The sequence below is a fragment of the Dermatophagoides farinae genome, chromosome 6 (assembly GCF_024713945.1).
Source record: "Dermatophagoides farinae isolate YC_2012a chromosome 6, ASM2471394v1, whole genome shotgun sequence".
Lineage (NCBI taxonomy): Eukaryota > Metazoa > Arthropoda > Arachnida > Sarcoptiformes > Pyroglyphidae > Dermatophagoides > Dermatophagoides farinae.
Genome location: NC_134682.1, coordinates 3,180,669 through 3,201,603, shown reverse-complemented (window position 1 = coordinate 3,201,603; position 20,935 = coordinate 3,180,669). Strand labels below are relative to the sequence as shown.

Below are 20,935 nucleotides of genomic sequence, written 5' to 3'. Positions count from 1 at the left end.
ATACCTTGAAAATTAATATTTATTGTTCATTTAATGATAATGATAATTTGTCTTCTAGGATGCAATGAATTAAATTTTTTTTTTTGTATCCTAAAGAAACAAACAATTTGCTTCTAGGCAATAATTTTATCTGATCAGAAGGGATTAGTAATAAGGTCATTTTATTTTATCGATTAATGACACATGTGTGTGTGTATGTGTGACATTCATTCTATAATTAGAATATACAATAATATTCACACAAACACACTGCAAAACATTGTCAAATATTGTGTAATTAAAAAAAAAATTTGTCATCAATATTCAAAAAAAAAACGACAACAACAACAACAACAAAAAAAGAGGAGAAAGGAAATTGTTCAAGAAATTTTCCATTCATAATTGATTTGAATGCAATGAATGCAATGATAAAAATTGCAAATAAACGATACATTACATTGTATCTATTATTGTGAAAAAAAAATAAATCTGATACAGAATCATTCATTCGACAAATTGAAAAAATTTCTTTGCAAAAAGGCCATGATGTTATTTTAATCGATAAATTAGACAAGTCACTTCAATGATGAGCAATCATGATCAATAATAACGACAATGGTTTCATCATCATTATTTTTCCAACAAGAAAAAAAAACAACAGGATTTGTGGTCCATTTGTGGTGATGTGCTGCAGTCTGTAATGATGAATTGTTTTTTGTTTATGTATCGTCTACGTTTACGTAAATTTTTTTAAAATTTTGTTTTTGTATTGTTTTATATGGCACACATATACACACACACAGCGTGACTACCTTGGTACCTAGGGAAAAAAATCATTTCGTTTCAATTTTTCTTCAGTTTGTTTCATATCCAACTCATTGAATGGATCTTTATTGTGGCCGATGCTGATTTATCAGTGGCACAAAAAAAAAATTCTCAATAAATGATCACGATTCTGATGTAATAATGGGACATCGAAAAAATCATCGTTCATGATTATATGTTTTAGTTTCATATATAAATAAAATAATAATTACTAATTTACAATTATTGTCTGATCCAGACAACAATAATCATCAAATCATCATCATTATCTTTAATCAGCAAACGAAAAAAAAAAACTGACAAAAACGGATCAAAATTTTTTTTTCTTTGGTAGTGAAAAAAAAGACTTGTCAATCCTAAATAATTTGACAATTTCAAATGTTTGTTTTATCTTTTTTTTCAATTATAACGATTTTATCATCATTATTTCAATGAGATTTGATGATTAATTTTTTCTTGTGAAAAAAATAAAATAAACGATAATCGAAAAACTGCTGTCGTTACAAGATATGACATATAGTCACATGATGATGATGATGATTCCACACACACAAATGGATCATTCAAATATTGATTTTTTTTCATAGTATACAGAGACACATATACTATTATGACATGGTTTGTGACAAATGAATCATTTTTGTTTTCAAAAAACATGAAAACAAAACATTGATATGCATTCAATACGATTTCACCAAACATAAATGCGCGCACACACACACACACACATATCTCACCATTTGTAATTTGATAAACCATATCGATGATTGATAATCATATCACTTAATCAAAATGGATAGTAGCTAAAAAAAAAAAAATCTAGTGATGATTCAAAAAAAAAATCGTAAGCTCTTTGACCTCGAAATTATGAAAAAAAAAAATTTTTTTGGTCATAATGATGATGATGATCATCGTCATAATCTTCATCATTTAACATGAAATTTTTTTTGAATGATTATTTATTTTATACATTGTGTGTGTGTGTGTGTGACATGATTACCATTATATATCAAAAATCAAACTAAAATAAATGTTCGTGTGTGTTTGTTTCATTTTGTTTCTATTTCTACTTTGAGATTATTATTATTATAATCATCATTATGAATGTTGTACACACACCTACAACCACCTACACACATCATTCACATTAAATGTTTATGATGGATTCATCCATACATTGTCCAGTGTGTGTGTGTGATCCATTCATCATCCATCATCCGCGTTTGGTGCATCCATTTTTTGTTTATAATCCCATAGTTTTTGTTTAAATTTTTTTTTTTGACTGTTTGAACATGAAAACGAAAAAAAATAAGGAAAACAAAACAGAAAATTATATTTTTTTTGAGAAATATGGTCATCACAAAATTTTATTTTGCATGTTTTTTTTCATCTTTTTTTTGGCCATTGAAAAATGAAAAAAAAAACCAAATGGCAATGGATTTTGTTGTTAAATGTCGTTATTATAGATTATGAAAATGTTTTATGTGTGTGTGTGTGTGTTTTTTGTCTATTGTATCCGAATTGGATCCACGTGTGTTTTGCAGGAAATATTCTGGTTTTTTTATGACTGAAATATAGCGCCACCAAAAAAAATCATGTTCGATTAGATTTTGATGTACTTTTTAATAATTCTACATGTTCTAAACTATCCAAATTCGATAATGATAATGATTGAAGATTTTTTGATTCGATACGTGGTGGATATTGTTGTTGTTGTTGTTGTTGTTTTTGTTTCATCGTCCTATGATCATGATGAATGAATTCATCATAATGATGATAATTATCATTAGATATGGTTGTTTTCTTTTTAGAATTCCGTGTATCTTTTGTATTGTAAATAATATGATGATGAATAAAAATGAAAGGAAAAAAAGAATATTAAAATAAACATAGAGAACAATTTATGTGTAATAAATTCTATCGATTCATTATTGAATTTGGATAATTTTTAATCAAAATTTTTTCGGGAAAAAAATTATCTCATTTTTCGAGATCATCATCATTCTCATGTGAAGATTTTTTTATTGTAAAAACGCCACTATTACCGTAAAAAGCAAAACATTATAACGCGAATAGTTTTTTTTTTGAAAAAAAAGAAGATTGATTGACAAAATAAACATTTAGTTTTTGTTGATGAATGATGAATAAAATGGATGAAAGAAAAATTGAAAAGATTTGAAAATAGGCCGGCAATAAATATGGAGAAGTTCAAATGACAATGTGTGATAATGAATTTTAAATGTCATCTCAATCTGTATGTGTGTGTATTGTGTGTACGACGTTTTGTTGATTGGAAAACAAATTGGATACTTTTTATCTCACACACATGAAATGAATGAATTTGAACTTGGTTCAAACAAACAAACAAACAAACAAATAAAAAAAAACAGAAGTATACAAAGTTTTTATTTGTTTGAATGCAATGAATGAATGATTATGAGAATGATGATGATGATTGAACGAATGAACAAAATGTGATATACACACAAACAATGGCCAAATTGTTGTTGTTTTTGTTGTTGTTGTGAATTATACAATAGACAAATTGAGTGATCACTCACACATATGCACATCCCAATTATATTCATATTTCATTTGTTGTTCTATATTTTCGGATTAACTTTCATTTTTTTTTTACTTAACACGTTCTTATAATCCATACAGAGATTAAAATTGTCGATTGAAGATTAAAATGACTTGACTTGGCAATTTGATCATTATTTCATTTTATTTTATTCATTGATAATTATCAAATTATCGTAGAGATTGAATAGCATAGGGCTGCTGTTTTGTTTATTTATTCAGTTTTTTGTTTTGTCTCATGATGAACACCTTTTAAGTAATTTTTTTTGTCAGTGTTATATTATTATTAACATCTTTTTAACATCATCATCATCCATAACATTTTGATGACAGAAAAAAAATGTCGTAATCAAAGTGTCGATGTTGTTGTTAACACAAACATCATTTGTAATGAATGGTGATGAATAGTGTTAAAAAATATAATTATTTTCTATGGAAATAAATATAATTTTTGGATTTTTTTCCATCCATGATATACTGCTGCTGCTGCTGCTGTTGCTGTTACTACCACCATATAGGAATGAATAAATTTTTGTATTTATAAAAATGTAATTACTTTTTTTTTTGCTCTTGTATTGAGGAGGGGGGAATGAGAGAAGGGAGAAAGTGTATCTGTGAATTATTCTTTTATTATCAAAAACGAAAGCAAAAATATTTATTAAAAATTCGAGGCCAAAAGGATATTGTTGTTGTGTAAAACTTGCCATACTATTGATCATAATCCCACAATAACAACAACAACAACAACAATATAAATTCACAAATCGATTGATCTATTACCACACACTACTAATATAACGAGAGCATATATTTGTAATTATCGGATAAAAAACGAATACTCAAAGAGAGAGAACAAAAAAAAACTAGATCAAATCGATTGATCATCAATTGATACATACACGATCGGATATAATCTTCTTTAATCTTTTTGTTGCTATTGAATTCGATTCTCTCATCATCATCGTCATCTTTTTAGTTTTTTTTTTAATAACAGGAGAAACAAAAATTGCTACACATTCAATCACACACACACACATAGACATACTATATTACAAAAAAAATGCATTCAAACATCATGTGCAATAATTTCATGTGAATATCATCATCATCATACAGAACAAATGATGATGATTCAAATAAGGATGAAAAAAAAAATTATTCAAACTCATCAAGTACAAACACAATGGATCATTTAGATGCAAAATACCATTCACACATGGCTATAACCGATTTGAATTTTTTAGACCAACACACACACACACACACACACATACGCAGGACATTCACAAACAAGATTGTGTGTGAATATAATCATTATTTCAAGGATAATCATAAAAAATATGAGATACAAATGTGTGTGTGTTTGATTCGATGTGTCAAGATCAAAAAAAAAACGGAACAAATAATAATTATACTGATGACACATGTCATTTCTTTGTATGTGTGTGCGTGTGTGTGTGTTCAATTTATTCTTTGTTATTTCAATTTTCTTTTCTTTTCTTTTTTTTTTTTTTTTTTGTTTGCTGAAATTTCTGAGTTCGATATTTTTTTTTTCTACAATCACATATATTATTGTGTTGTTGTTGTTGTTGTTACGAATAATCAATTGGAATGATGGAAAAAAAGATAACTGGATCAAAAAGAAAAAAATAAAATTTTTGTGTCCATTCATTCATTGACAGAAAAAAAAATTGGATACGTGTGGTCAGGATTTCCTATGTGTGTGTGTGTGTGTGTGTGCACAAATTAGACACATGACGAAATTCAGGTTAAAATAATCGTTAAATTCAAAAAGTTTTGTGTGTCATTTGTTCATTGAAATGAAAATTTCATTTCATTTTTTTTTTTTGCAAAAAGAAACAAAAAAAATGGAATTGAATGTCAAATAAAAAATATTTCAAAGTCAAAGTCAAATGAATTAAATGTAATATAATAATAATAATAATGTACTAGGAATTATTATCATTCATTTTTCTGTGTTTGTTTTCGTTTCGATGACAATTGTTTTGACATGAAACGAAACAAAAAAAATTTTTTTTTTTAATGAAAATGTGTCATCCTCATGTCATTGAAAATAATTATCGTATAACGTGAGAGATGTAATAAGAATAAGAATAAATCGGATCTTTAAATATTTCAGTTATTTCAACAACAACAACAACAACAAAATCCTATTTTGTTTCAAAATAAGAACAAAAATTTATCGAAATTTTTTTTTCAAAACTTACTTGTTATCAAACAAAATATAATGAATATCATTAAGATGAATATGAAGAATGCAAACATGCTGCTAAATAACAAAATCAATGTTGATGATCGTTTCATGAATAATTCGTCCAATTTTGATGTTGTCAATCGAATGATGTGCTGATGGATTGTTTTATTTTTTATCGATAATAATGATCCATTTGGCCATATCAATAAATGTATTATTTTTTGCAAATCATTGACATTTTGATGATTTGAATTATTCATCTTTTTGTGTGTGAGATATGTGGTTATAAATCAAAGAAAAAAAATGCAACAAGAATTAAAAAAAAAATATCAACAATTTAAAATCAATCAATTCGAATTTTTTTTCTCTTTGCAACAATTCGAAATTTAATTTATTTTTCCCATTTATCTGTTGCCATCTGTCGACATTGTTTTGAATTATTTGGAATGAATTTCAAAATTTCGATCAAATAAACAAATACAAATTCAAATGAAAATGGAAATTTATTTTCAAGAAAAATTGAAATGAATTCAAGATTAAAATAAATGGAAAAAAAATTTTGGTTTAAGATGGCTATGATGATGATGATGATGAATGATTGGACATTTTTTGTTTTCTATTCAGCAATTTCATTAGTTGCCGGTGGTTTCACCTGTAGTTTTGATGATTCAACACGATTCAATTTTTTCAATCGTATCTGATAGAATCGTGCACGTTGTTTTGAAAAGAATAGAAAATAAATGATTAGAATAAGAATGATGATTGATGTTAGAACCGAAATGATAATCTTATAGATTAGCATTTCATTATTATCTTTATTGATTTCGAATACTTCACCCTAAGATTAAAATAAATTTTAAATTTGAAATTAAAATGAAAATCTTTTTTTTCCGAAAAATTTAACAACTTACATTTGTACATTGTGAATGTGTATCGTTGATCGGTATACAGAAATCGATATCCTGTCGAACACAAACATTTTCATTACAATGTTTTTTCTGTTCCGATTCTTTTCTCATCAATGGATCATATAACATGAATGGTGATCTGGAATTATCGGCTGTAATCAATATACACGATGTTTGATGAACATTATCAATCATAATTGATGATGATGATGATGATGATGATGGTGATGAATCATTCATTACATTCGTATGATTCTGTGATGATATTGAGCAACGATAAATCTTTCCAAAATTTCCCGATTGTTTTACGAAAAAATAGAGTGAATCTGCTCGAATTCGAACATTTTTTGTTGCCCAATTTTGTCGTGAGAAATTTATTTCAAAATTCATTGATTTTAAAATTTTTTTATCATCATAATCCAATATGATCATTCCGGATATTTTTGTCGCTTGTGTTTGTGGCATTATAAGCAGATATTGATCACCATAATGATCATAATAAAGATCAGTATAAGTTGTTCTACTGATATTAAATAATGCTGATGATTGTTTACCATTCTGAATTTAAAATGAATCAAAAATTAATTTTATTAATCCAAGACAAAGAGAGAGAAACGATTTCAAACCTGATCCGATTCCATCATAATTGTATCGGTACCATATGTTTCAAGCCACATTAATTTTGACAGATCAGGTCTTACGATTAAACCATTCACGGTATTGGAACCAGCAGCACGATATATTGGAAATGTAGCCAATTCATTCTTTTTTAAATCAATAACATTGATACCATCCATTAAAGTTGAATAATACAACAGACCATGAAGCCAATCAAAAGCAAAGTGTTCCAATTTTTTCACTTGAAATTGTAAAACATTCAATTGAGTTATTTGGCTGTTGTATCAAGAAACAAACAAAATTCGAGCCAAATTAATCAATTAAAATATAAAACTTTTTGAATTCATCACCTACCCATAATCAATTGGTTCAACATCGATTAAATTATTCTGACAAACAGCAACATATGCATTCCATGTTTGGCTATAATCAAGAAAAATGATTGAACCATCATCATTACAAAGTGAATCATTATAACGACCATCGATAAGATTTTTTGGATAAATTAATTTCAATTCTAATATCGAATCATATTGATGATGTTGTTGATGTTGATGACGATGTTGACGATTACGTTTATTATGAGCAATTATCCAATCATATTGAATAATTATCAATAATAATAATAAAAAGGTATAATTTGAATTCATCTTGATAATGTAAAATTCGAAATGCTTTTTTTTCTATCTATTTTCTTCTTCACATTCACAGCCACAATGACAATGAAGATGATGATCAATTGAAAAATGATGATCATCATAACGAATTCAATGTAATGATGAGCAATCTTTTTCGGATTAAATATTATTATTATTGTTACCTCGACATTCAATAACAACAAACGAAAATCGATGATAACAACCGGAAAAAAAGAGAATAGATTTCTATAATTGGCAATAACGAATTTTCAACATTTTACCAACAAAATTTTTGGTTATGGCAAAAGGAAGTTTTTGTGTGTGTGTGTGTGTGTGTATGACGAATTTGTTAATGTTTGTGGTTACCACCGATTTGATGATTGTCGTTTTGTATATTTCGATTCATGATAGATGAAAAAATGGAAAAATTTCGAAAACAAAGTTTTCATCATCATCATCATCATTGAATGTTTACTAAAAAAAAATGATGATGATTGCAATGATGATAATCGTTAACGTGTAGAAATGTGTCCTAGATATGAATCATTGGAATTGGAATTTTTTTTTCTTCATTATAATCAACAAAATGATGATGATGATGATGATGATGATCACATATTGTTATTATTATTCAACATGAATTTATTATTATAAATTATAAACGAAAAAAAAAAATGTTTTAACAAATAAACAATGATGATTATATTCATTCGTCCATCCATCAATCAATAGAATGTTTTGAAACAACAAAATTTTTTTGATTTTTTTTTTTTTTTTTTTTTTTGGTTGATTGTTTGTATTAAGCTTTTTCCGGTAACCGATGAATCCTTCCCCATGTTTGTTCTTCAGCCGTACACATAAATGTATAGATTAATGTGGTTAAAACATTTATTGCCGCAGCTAAATACCAAACATATGACCATGTTTTTATTGTACTCTAGTTGATGATGATGATGATTATTTTCTTGAAAAAAAAATGAAATGAAAATAATTACCTGATTTTTAGTGAATGCTTCAATCACTTTTGGTACAATAAATCCCGGTATATTACCAATACTGTTTGTTAAACCCATTAATGTTCCGGCAAAATCTGGTGCCATATCTACATGTGTAGAATTAAATCCACTGAAACAAGCACCGCTTAATGTTACGGCCAATATTAATAATGTTGAGCTAGCAATTTGATCACAACCAACTACTGGTATGATTGCCATCAAAATGGCTGGTGGTATATAGGCTATTGGATAACGAATGATTGATTAATTGATGATTGTATTTATAATGAAAGTATTAATTTCAGACTTACTAATAAAAGCATTAATTTTTCTAATTGTCGTAATGGATAAAGTACCATGCTGTCTCATACGATCAGTATAATAGGAACATATCCAACCAAAAACAGCTTGACCAAGTGATGGAAGACCAGATATGATTGTTGTCTAATTTATAAATGTCAGATATAATTGTTCAGAATTCATTCAATGACAAGAATAAAACATATATATTTACCATTTTATTGTCTGTATGTAATACATCTTTCATGTAGGTTGGTAAATAGGTAAGAATAGTGAGAAAAGCCCAATTCTGACCAATAGCAGTCAAAATAATACCATAAACACGTGATGAAGTGAATATTTCACGATATGGTATGATCACTTTCATTTCCATTTGTTTACCGCCACCATTTTCAATAATATAGTTATATTCTTGTCGTGAGATGAATGGATGTGATTCCGGTGATTCATATACCAGAAACGAATATAAAATAAACCAAATGATTCCAACAATACCCAATAAATAATATGAAGCGGCCCAACCCCATGAACTTTCATTGAATTGAGCTGCCATTGGCATCGTTATTACTGTTCCAATCATAGCACCTGTGAATGTAATGGTTGTTCCACGTGTTCGTTCCATTTTGGGCATCCATTGAGCAATCATTGTATTCATACAGGGAAATACAACACCTTCGGCTAGACCTTGAATAACTCGTAAAATTATAAACCACATATAATTTATTCGTGCAGCAAACGGACACATCAATGATGCTATCGAAGCAATCAAAATGCTTGAACCAAAAATCCATTTTCCACCGAATTTATTTGCCAAAATACCTGCCGGTATCTGTGTAAGTACATATCCATAGAAAAATGATGCTAATACATAGTTTTTAACATCTTCAGGCCAATCGAATTCTCCTTCTTGTTGATTAGAAGTTGATTGTCCACCAGGACATGTGTCGGCAGATACTGGTGATATTGTGGAAAAATTCGTTAAGAGATCATCATTGTGTTTATTTTTAATCATTGCCACAATTGACATATTCACAACCACTTTGAATGCGTATACTAGAAAGAAACCGAAAAATCCCAAAATAACAAATATAACACGAGCGGCAATAAAACGTTGTATAAAACGTCCATTGTAGACTTTTTTCTGTGGATCCATCTGGTTATACGAGATATTGTATTGAACGATTCTTTCAAAAATATTGAGTAAAATTACTAATGAAATGGATTTAATATATAGAAAATTATGTTTGGATTTCAATGATGATGATGATGATGCTAGATGATTGAATACATTTTCTTGATTCAAAAATCAATTGATGAACATAATAGATACCTAAAATGAAAATGCTGGTTTCCACTAATAAATGTAAAGTTATTATGGTGATAGTGACAGGCAAATTCATGCAACCAAAAAAAAAAAAAAAAAAAAAAAAAAAAAAACACTAATCTCAAACAAATAATTTGAAACCCGTAAACGATTCATTGCCTTTTTATATTTTAAAAACAGGTGATACTTGTCATAATTATCATATTATCATTATGCACCGGGCTCTTCATTATTATAATCCAAATTATCAAATATCATCATATCAACAGATGATTGTTTTTTTTTTTTTTGTTTCCAGAACATATGGTAAATTTCACATCATAATAAACCCATGGTGGTAATGAGATTATAATCATATTATTATTATTCAATCAAAAAAAGTGCAATAATTAAAATTTGATAAAAAAAAATTAATCAATAGAAAAAAAATGAAGGAATTTCCATTCACATCAAATTCAATTTTATCATTTCCGCATCCGACCCCATATTTGTTCTTTGGCTGTACACATAAATGTATAGATTAATGTTGACAATATGTTTACAACAATGGCAACATAGAATACATATGACCAGCTTTTTATCGTACTCTATTTATTTATATACAAAAAAAAAGAATATATAAATCAATAAAATTGTTGTGAATGAAACAAAACAAAAAAAAAGAAAAATGACTAACCTCTTTATTTGTGAATAAATTGACCACTTTTGGTACAACAAAACCGGGTACATTACCGAAACTATTAGTAAATCCCATTAAAACTCCGGCAAAATCGGGTGCCATATCAACATGTGTTGAATTAAAACCACTGAATGATGCACCATTAAATGTAACAGCCAATATGAGTAGTATACAGCTGACAATCTGATTACATCCAACGGTCGGAATTAATGCAATACATATTGCCGGTGGTATGAATGCTATATGATGAGAGAAAAAAAAACCTGATTGAAAAATATTTGTCCCATAAAAACAAAAATTGGTAGTTATCTTTTACCGATAAAATTGTTTATTTTTCGAATAGTTGTTATCTGTAATCGTCCACTTGAACGTAATTTATCCGAAATAAATGAACAAATCCAACCAAATAGTGCTTGACCTAGATATGGAAGGCCAGAGATTATTGTATTCTATAAAATGAAAATTTATTAATTATTTTTGAAAAATAAATTGAAAAAAATTTAAATTCAACACACCTGAGTATTGTTTGTATGTAGTACATTTTTCATATATGTTGGCATATAAGTCAATATGGTGAGAAAAGCCCAATTCTGGCCAAAATGTGTCAATATAAGACCATAAACAGGTATTGATGTGAATATTTCACGATATGGTATAATTAATTTTCTTTCAATTTGTTTACCACCACCATTATGTACAATATGATCAAATTCTTTTTGTGAAATGAATGGATGTAGTTCCGGTGATTCAAACACTAATGTTGCAAACAGAATGAACCAAACAATACCGATTATACCAAGTAAATAGAATGAAGCAGTCCATCCTAAACTACTACCATTCATTTGTGCTGCAATTGGTAATGTGAATACAGTACCAAATTGTGCACCAGTATAAATCAATGTTGTACCACGACTAAGTTCCATTTTCGGTATCCATTGGGCGATCATCATATTCATACATGGAAAAGCGAAACCTTCAGCTAATCCTTGAATAAATCGTACGATAAAGAACCAAATATAACTTTGTCTTGCAGCAATAGGACTTAATAATGAACAAATGGCAGCAATCAATAGGCTGATACTGAAAATCCATTTACTACCAAATTTATTTGAAAAAATTCCGGCCGGAATCTGAGTACAAACATAACCATAGAAAAATGCTGCCAGAACATTATTTTTAATCGTTTCAGACCAATCAAATTCACCGACAATATTATCGACCTCTGTGGATCCGGGACATTTTTCATCAGAAATAAATGAAAATTCTTCCACCATAATTGTTTCATTTTTCGTCGTCGATGTTTTGACCATTGAAACAATGGCCATACTAAGTACAACTTTATATGCATAAACTAGAAAAAAACCAAATGAACTTAAAAAAATGAATATAAAACGTGCCGGTATGAAACGTTGAATAAAACGTCCATTTGGTGATTTTTTCACATTTATTAACATTTTTCAATTTTTTAAATCTTTATTACGATGACAGTTGTGATTTTTTCTCAAATTTTTTTTTACAAAAATTTTACAGCATCATATATCCAATAAAATAAAAAAAAATCGGCATGATGATAAGAGATGGCAATGATCGACCGACCGACCAACCACACATATTGATTGAAATCAAAAATGATGGTGGGAATTTGTATGAAATGAAAGAAAAAAAAAACAAATCTGGCCCATCACTGATTGGAGTCTTTTTTTTACGATAATAAATTATTCTCTCTAACGCCTAAATGATTTAATAATATCTGATCAATCACGAGTCTATCTATCTATTTATCTATCAATCGATAATCAATGAGATGATTTTTTTTGTCAAACAAAAATCCTGTTGATAGGTTCAAAGTATAAGTATAAGTATAGGAACGAAGAAATAACCCAAAAAAAACCATTAATTAATCAAAAATGAAAAGCAGGTTATCATTATTTTAGCTAATCTTCAAAGAAATCAAGAAAGAAGAAAGCGATAAATTTTTTTTTTTTTTTTTTTGACTCATGTGAATACAAGAAATTCAAATTCAAATTCAAATTGATTTCACATCGGCCTAGATGCTGTATTTAGTAACATGATGATGATGATGATGATGATAAATGTAAATGTCAACGATGGAGATTTAAATTGAGTATTTTTTTTTCTCACAATCATTCTACATATAGCAAAAATCTACATGAACAAGAAGTAAAAAAAAAACAAAAATTCAGTAAAGAGACCTTTTGACGGATCCAAAAAAATATTGTTATATAATGATGATGATGATGATGAAATGTTTTTTGTTGTTGTTGTTATGATTTGCCATTGATTTGTATTATCATTTATTGAATAAATAAACGTAGGTGGTGATCACTACTATATTAACACCACAAATATTTTGGGTGTGTGTGTGTATCCATTACGATAAAGTAATAATCTTTAGTTCCAACAACAACAACAACAAAAGTTTTTGAATTCCAAAACAAGACAAGCTTGCTATATCTTGTCATTTTTTTTTTTTTTTTTCATTCATTTGAAAGGTTCGCACAGAGAACACACACACAATTACCTTGACTCTAATTTAAGATATGAGAGAGACTGATTTATATATATTTATTTATTTTGGACAACTATAGTTGATTAAGACAAGACAAAAAAAATTGTGGTTTACTCAAAATCATCTAAAGGTTGGGAGATTCATACCGAAAAAAAATTATTCAACTTTGTTGTTGATTATAGCTAAATATATCCATCATCATCATCATCATCATCCGCATCATATGGAGAGAAATTTATCTAGTTTTTTTTTATTTTCATTTCTTAGATAACAACAACAACAAGTGGTTTGGCCCTTTTTTGTGTGGTTCATTATTATTACATTAAAACAACAACAACAACAACAACAACTTTGCTTTGCTTGCTGTAGGAATTAAGTTATAACGGTTTTTTTTTATTTCAATGCTCTCTGAAAAAAAAACCTTTCTCTCTGTCTAAAATAAAATAGTCGTGATTATCATCAAGATAAATTTGACAAAATTCATTTATTCAACTTTACCCATGTGTTTGTTCATATGATTATAAAAAAAAATCATTTCATTTGATTTCCAAAACACACACACACACACACATCAAACAAGTCTATAAAATAATAGACAAGTTTATATGATGATAATTATAACCAATTTATACTGAAAAAGTTTATCATTGTGAAACAATTTTACATTTCATCATCATGTGTGTTTGTGTTTACAATTTGTTGATCATGGATGTTTTGTGATTTGTTTTCATCGTCGCGGCCACCACCACCACCAACCACCATCAATAACAACATTAGCATAAACACACACCCAATTCTTTGTGCATTTTGATTTTTTTTTTTTTAATTTTGATGCAAATGAATTTTGAATACATGAAACAACTATCTTTATTTGTGTGTGTGTGTGTGTGTATTTTGAATTTATCTTCAACACACACACACAAACAAACACCATTTGCCAATTTTATCATCATCAACATAATGATGATAATTGAATAATGTATCTATAGATAGTTGAACATTTTTTTTTTGTTTCGTATAAACAACATATGAAAAATGAGCCAAACAATCAAATAGATTTTCTCCATTGATTTATGTTCACATATTCATATACAAAATAGACTTGCGTGAACATATATGGCCAATTGTTTATTGATTAATTATTATTATATTTTGTACCTATGATGATTTATCTTCATTGATGTTGCAGTGCATTATTTTGAAAGAAAATGTTTATATTGAAGTGAAATCATTAGATTCTACATATTAAAATTGAAATTCATTCATTGTGTTTACTTTTTTTCATCATTGGAACATTCCAATAATAAAGTTAATCATGTCTAAATCATCATTACGTCGTTTATTATTACCACATAAAATACAATTACCACCACTAACAGATGGTTGGTATGGCCGTGCATCATTGGCTAAAGGTGAACAACCACCACCAGATGATCCAACGATTAATCGATTTAATGTCAATATTTCTGCTGAAGAATTGGATGATTTGAAAAAAAAATTAAAATCAGCTCGATATTTTGAAGCGATTGAAGGAACAAATTTTCGTTATGGTTTCAGTGCTGAAACATTAACACAAATTGTTGATTATTGGCTCAATAAATATGATTGGCGTCGTTGGGAAAATGAACTGAATAAATATGATCAATTTAAAACACAGATCGAAGGATTGGATATCCACTACGTACATATAAGACCAAAAAATCCTAATGGTGTTGTCATTCCATTATTAGCTATACATGGATGGCCAGGTTCATTTTTTGAATATTATAAAACAATACCAATACTTACTGATTCATCATTGGAAGGATTATCATTCGAAGTTGTTATACCATCTATACCTGGTTATGGATTTTCTGAAGCACCACATAAAGAAGGATTTAGTTTCATTTCGGCAGCTCGTGTATTCGTAAAACTAATGAAACGTTTAGGATTGAATCGTTTCCTTGTTCATGGTGGTGATTGGGGATCAATGATCAGTAAAACAATAGCATTAATGTATCCGGAAAATGTTCGTGGTATACATACAACATTCTATACTAGTTCACAACCACAAGGTGCTGATAATTTTAAATATATAATGGCAAAATATCTACCATTCATAATGTTTAATAATCGTGAATCACAACGAACAATGTTCAATGATTTGTTACATTATAAATCAAAATGGTTCTATGAATCTGGATATTTTCATTTACATTCAACAAAACCGGAAACAATTGGACCAGCATTAACTGATAGCCCGATAGGATTAGCTGCTTATATATTGGAGAAATTTTCTGCATGGACCGATCCGACCAATGTATTCAAACCGGATGGTGGTATAACAGAAAAATTCACAATGGATGAACTGTTGACCAATGTAATGATATATTGGTTCTCCAAAAACATCACATCAAGTATGCGTTTTTACAAAGAAAATGGCTGTCCAATTATTGGTGTTTATCATAAATATCGTATTGGTGCTGCAAAAGTTTCACCAACAGTTCCGGCTGGTTATGCTGTATTTCCAAAAGAAATGGTTCGTGTACCGGAATTTATTGTTCGAATGGCATTCGAAAATCTTGTTCATTATACAGAATTACCAAGTGGTGGACATTTTGGTGCCTTTGAAGAGCCAAAATTATTGGCTGAAGATTTACGAAAATTTGCATTCACTGTAGTAACAAAAGGCTAATTAATTTGATGATCAATTTTGGAAAAAAAAACATGGAATCCATTTATATAAAAATGAATGAATTTTTTTTTCTATAAGTTTTTATTGTTTTGTTAATTTGAATTGTTAAATTTTTCATATGAATAAAATTGATTATAAATCTGTTATTGGATTAAATCTTTTATTTTTATTATTCTGTCTGGTTCGTATGATTGGTGGTGGTGGTGTTGGTGTTGACTGTTGTTTCGTTGTTGTTGATGGTATTGTTAATTTTACTCGTTCATGCCAAACATAACGGTAAATATAAATGGCCATTAAAATGATAATAACAATGGTACCGATGATCAGAAATATTGATAAAATAATCATCCACATAGAAATATGACAATGATGGCCATCGAATGGATAATCTTGACAATGAAATGATTCGTAATAAAAGATTACTTCTTCACGTTTCATTAGAAAAGTTCTGTTTGAAAATATAGACAAAACAAAACAAAACAAAAAATGAGATTCAACAAATATCAACTCAAATCTCGGCCATTAGATGGCAGTATAGTCATTGTTTTTAAGAAAAAAAATTTTTCAAAAAATATTTTATCATCAAAATGTGAGCATTCGAAAAAAAACAATGAATGATGTCATATGATGATGTACAAATTGATAGAACATATTGATTGATTATCAATGAATAAGATGATATATTCAATATATATATAAAAAAAAGAAATCACAAATCAATCAGGTAATTATTTGATGATCATTAAAAAGAATTATTATTATTATTATTATATTGAATGGTAATAATAAAATAAAATTATTATTCATTATTATCCTTCCTCCATAGTTTGACGAAAATGTTCACGAGCAATTATCATTCGTTGTATTTCAGCAGTACCTTCATATATTTGAAATATTTTTGCATCCCTCATTAATTTTTCCACTGGATATTCACTGTTATAACCAGCACCACCGAATATTTGTACAGCATCCGATGCACATTTATTTGCTACATCACCGGCTAAACATTTGGCAATAGAAGCCCAATATGTATTACGACGACCATGATCAAATTCATATGCAGCTCTCATATAAGCTAATCTTGCCGTATTAATGCCAATTACCATATCGGATAACTTGAATTGAATTGCCTGATGTCGAGCAATTGGCATACCAAATGTTATTCGTTGTAATGAATATTGTGTTGCTTCATCTAATGCACGTTGTGCCAAACCAACGGCACTACATGCAACCGGTGGTCTTGTTAAATCGAATGCACCCATAGCTACAATAAATCCTTTACCTTCACCACCAACGACATTCTTTTTGGGCACAACAACATTTTCAAATGTAATACCACGTGTATCGGAACATCGTTGACCCATATTCCATTCTTTACGACCAACTGTTAAACCGGGAGTATCAGCATCAACAATAAAACCTGTAAATGCTTCTGATGTTTTTGCTTTTGGATCTGGATTTGTACGAGTAAGTACGAAAAACCAATTTGCATGACCGGAATTTGTGATCCACATTTTTTGACCATCAATTATCCAATCACCATCAGCATTTTTAACTGCTTTTGTTTGAATACCAGCAACATCGGAACCGGCACCTGGTTCTGTAACAGCATATGAACAAACAATCGGTTCGGCAATACAACGACCAAGATATTCTTTTTTCTGTTCATCATTACCAAACATTATGAGTGGTGCTTGTGGTAGAGCATTATTTCCAATAGCACTTGCTATACCAGTACATCCATATGCTAATTTTTCACCAACAATACAATGAGATAATAATGAATGACCTAAGCCACCATATTCCATTGGTATTCCATTTGTCATCAAACCTAATTTATGAGCTTTTTTCACTATATCCCATGGAAATTCACCACTTTTATCATAATCAGCTGCATTTGGTATGATTTCTTCACGGGTAAATTTTTCCACCATTTCAATTATACTTATTTGCTCATCGGTTAATTCAAAACATATTTCGTTTGTTGAATGAATATCACTGAAAAATCGATTCACCGCTGTATTGATAATTGGTTTTGAAGATTTAATCAGATTTTTTGACCATATCTGTCGTACTAGATTAATAGCCATTATTATAATTTTTTTTTCTGGATCGATTCAATTTTATTCAATCAATTTTTGATCAATAATTTTTCGGTGAGTACAATTTTTTTCTCGTTCATAAAAAAACACAAATCAATTATAATGAGATGTGAGCATTATTCTAGGTACAACTGTGTATATGTGTGTGTGTGTTTATCATTTATACATCATTTGACAATAACAGACGATTATCCAATATCCATGATGATGGCGTATCCATTGGAATCAATCATTACTTTTATATGTATAAAATGTATTAATTTTCCATCATCATCATCATCATCATCATCAAAATATATTGTATATTGAAAATTGAATTGAAAAACAAAATTGGCTAATCAAACCTATTCATCATCATCATCATCATCATCATGAACTGAAATCATAAAAATAATAATCCATTGAATTTATTCGAATAAGAAATGAAGCGTCAAAAACGATTTGTTTTCTTTTGAACATATAATTTTCGAACAAAAAAAAAAACGTTAATGTAATTGAATGAATCTGGCTACGAAAAAAAAACACATACACAAAGACGACAAAGATTTCACATCATCATAATCATTATTATAATAATTTTTTTTTGTCGAGAAAAAAAAACAAATGATGCTTACACTAATTAATAAACACATATAGACACACACACATTGGTTGTTAAATATGTTGAACAATTATAATTAACACCAAGGACAATTTAGTTTTTGGATTATTGAAGATGGTAAACATTAATGCATAATTTTTAATCTAAATATAGAAAATTTTGAAGCCAAAACAATACTTTCACACACACATACATACATACACAAAGACATAATAACATTTACCTTGAATCAAATGTGTTGGCCATTGGGCAATATTTTTGTACCGAATCGGTTAAACAATCCAACAATGCCCATCGATAACAGCAAGGATTCTTACCATTTAATTGTTCCGGACCTTCTAATTTAGATTGATGTTGATGTTGTTGTAGTTGTTGTTGTTGTTGATGATGATGATGATAATTATTTTGTTTTTGTAATAATTCAAGTTGCCATAATCGAATCCATGTAAGATAAGCATCATGTTGACATCGTCTTAATTCATCATTATTGTTCAAAAGAATTTGACATTCATGTCCAACATTTATTGGTAAAATAAAATCATCATTATTATCATCAACACCATCATTATGATGATGATTATTATTGTTGTTGTCCATGTTTTTGACCATTCAATTTTTTTTTTTTTTGACATACCACATTTTTCCATGGTTTATATAATAATCCATTGATTATTATGCTGGTTGCTAATTAGCTGACCAGCAAAATGGCAAAAAAAATTGGAACAAATTTTCAAAAAAAAAAAAAAAAAAAATAAATAAAAAAAATATTTTCCATGTGGGGATATGTGACGGGAATTCCGTTTTTTTTGAATTTAAAATTTTAATCAAAACAAATAATAATTGTCGATCATTGTCAGGGCATATGTTGTTATGTGAATTGGAAAAATGATTTTCCAAACAATACAATTGGCCATGATTAGTGATGATGATGATGATGAGGATGATGATGATAGTGGATTTAAACAACAAAACAAAACATATAATGAACTTGTGGAATTGCAATAAGCGAAAAAAAAACATTTACAGATGAAAATGCAATCGAAATGTGAGAAAGAAGGGAAATGGACAATCATCAATATTGACAAATTGATTAATTGATTACATATTATTAGATATTTTGTATATATATATACAAATCCATTTTTGATTTTAAATTGAATTTTGAATTTGAATTTTTTTTTTGTCGGAAAATTTTTGAAAAAAAACACATTATTATGTTGTAAGATGTTGTGGATGTGATTGGATTTTATTTTTTCCTTAACATTTTTTTTTTTGTTCATTGTCATTTTCTTTTCTTTTTCCTTAACATTCGTTGTTTTGTTGATAATTGAAAATCATTCAGTTATTGACCAGAATATAATCATCATCATTTATTTATTTTTATATATTGACCTTTATGTGATGAAACGGAATGGTAGAAAATTGTTACAGCATCGATTGCATAGATTTTTTTTCTCGTCGCTTAGATGAGGCTACTATGATTCAACTAATCCAATAATGAATAAGAAAATCAATTCATCAATCAATAATTGATCATATATGAATAATTTTTTTCCAACCCTCGAATATATAAAAATAAGACAGCGTTTCAAGTAATATAATCGAATTAATTTGAAAAGATTGCAATTGAATGTAATGCAATGTAAAACAAGAAAAAAATCATGGATCGAAATCAATGATGATGATGATGATGATAATAATGATCAATCAATTGAAAAATCTGAATCCTGGATAGAATCTTCAACACACATTTCGGCTGTGTGTGTGTGTGTGTATGTCTATATAATTCATGTGACTGACCTTGATGTTTATGATTTGTATGCAAAAACATTCATTTATTCATTCATTTATTTTGTTGTTGTTGTTGTTGTTGTTGTATGTGGTTTTTTTTCAAATGAATGTTGCAATTGAATTTTAGAAAAATAGAAAAAAAAATATTCGTGCTTTTCTGTTTTGTTGTTTTC

General features: G+C 28.4%; 7 protein-coding genes across 8 annotated transcripts; 1 reads left to right on the top strand and 6 right to left on the bottom strand.

Moving 5' to 3' along the window:
- Positions 1-2,250: 2,250 nt before the first annotated feature.
- LOC142597629 (uncharacterized) lies at positions 2,251-5,876 on the bottom strand. Its single transcript, XM_075732393.1, has 2 exons — positions 5,616-5,876; positions 2,251-2,627 (listed from the first exon to the last, which is right to left on the bottom strand). The coding sequence occupies exons 1-2, from the start codon at positions 5,860-5,862 to the stop codon at positions 2,398-2,400; spliced, it is 477 nt and encodes a 158-aa protein (XP_075588508.1). The 5' UTR covers positions 5,863-5,876; the 3' UTR covers positions 2,251-2,397.
- A 210-nt stretch (positions 5,877-6,086) lies between these two features.
- LOC124493340 (uncharacterized) lies at positions 6,087-7,874 on the bottom strand. The gene is made up of 4 exons (XM_047056408.2): positions 7,483-7,874; positions 7,137-7,404; positions 6,514-7,068; positions 6,087-6,440 (listed from the first exon to the last, which is right to left on the bottom strand). Exons 1-4 carry the CDS (start codon positions 7,776-7,778, stop codon positions 6,219-6,221), a joined length of 1,341 nt encoding a protein of 446 aa, XP_046912364.1. The 5' UTR covers positions 7,779-7,874; the 3' UTR covers positions 6,087-6,218.
- A 525-nt stretch (positions 7,875-8,399) lies between these two features.
- Positions 8,400-10,522, bottom strand: LOC124493948 (sialin-like). The gene is made up of 4 exons (XM_047057071.2): positions 9,276-10,522; positions 9,073-9,205; positions 8,762-9,003; positions 8,400-8,703 (listed from the first exon to the last, which is right to left on the bottom strand). Exons 1-4 carry the CDS (start codon positions 10,212-10,214, stop codon positions 8,566-8,568), a joined length of 1,452 nt encoding a protein of 483 aa, XP_046913027.2. The 5' UTR covers positions 10,215-10,522; the 3' UTR covers positions 8,400-8,565.
- A 204-nt stretch (positions 10,523-10,726) lies between these two features.
- On the bottom strand, positions 10,727-12,712 carry LOC124493949 (sialin). Of its 2 annotated transcripts, none has more exons than XM_047057072.2 (4): positions 11,580-12,712; positions 11,381-11,513; positions 11,062-11,303; positions 10,727-10,972 (listed from the first exon to the last, which is right to left on the bottom strand). In XM_047057072.2, exons 1-4 carry the CDS (start codon positions 12,516-12,518, stop codon positions 10,850-10,852), a joined length of 1,437 nt encoding a protein of 478 aa, XP_046913028.2. In that variant the 5' UTR covers positions 12,519-12,712; the 3' UTR covers positions 10,727-10,849. The 2 variants fall into 2 exon arrangements, with proteins under 2 accessions (XP_046913028.2, XP_075588402.1); XM_075732287.1 differs by having other exon boundaries at positions 11,062-11,327; positions 11,580-12,658.
- A 1,019-nt stretch (positions 12,713-13,731) lies between these two features.
- On the top strand, positions 13,732-16,424 carry LOC124493950 (epoxide hydrolase 1). The gene has a single exon (XM_047057073.2). It carries the CDS (start codon positions 14,910-14,912, stop codon positions 16,266-16,268), a length of 1,359 nt encoding a protein of 452 aa, XP_046913029.2. The 5' UTR covers positions 13,732-14,909; the 3' UTR covers positions 16,269-16,424.
- LOC124493953 (uncharacterized) lies at positions 14,473-19,568 on the bottom strand. Its single transcript, XM_047057075.2, has 2 exons — positions 19,195-19,568; positions 14,473-16,716 (listed from the first exon to the last, which is right to left on the bottom strand). Exons 1-2 carry the CDS (start codon positions 19,566-19,568, stop codon positions 16,401-16,403), a joined length of 690 nt encoding a protein of 229 aa, XP_046913031.2. The 3' UTR covers positions 14,473-16,400.
- LOC124493952 (medium-chain specific acyl-CoA dehydrogenase, mitochondrial) lies at positions 16,925-18,511 on the bottom strand. The gene has a single exon (XM_047057074.2). It carries the CDS (start codon positions 18,356-18,358, stop codon positions 17,078-17,080), a length of 1,281 nt encoding a protein of 426 aa, XP_046913030.2. The 5' UTR covers positions 18,359-18,511; the 3' UTR covers positions 16,925-17,077.
- Positions 19,569-20,935: the final 1,367 nt, after the last annotated feature.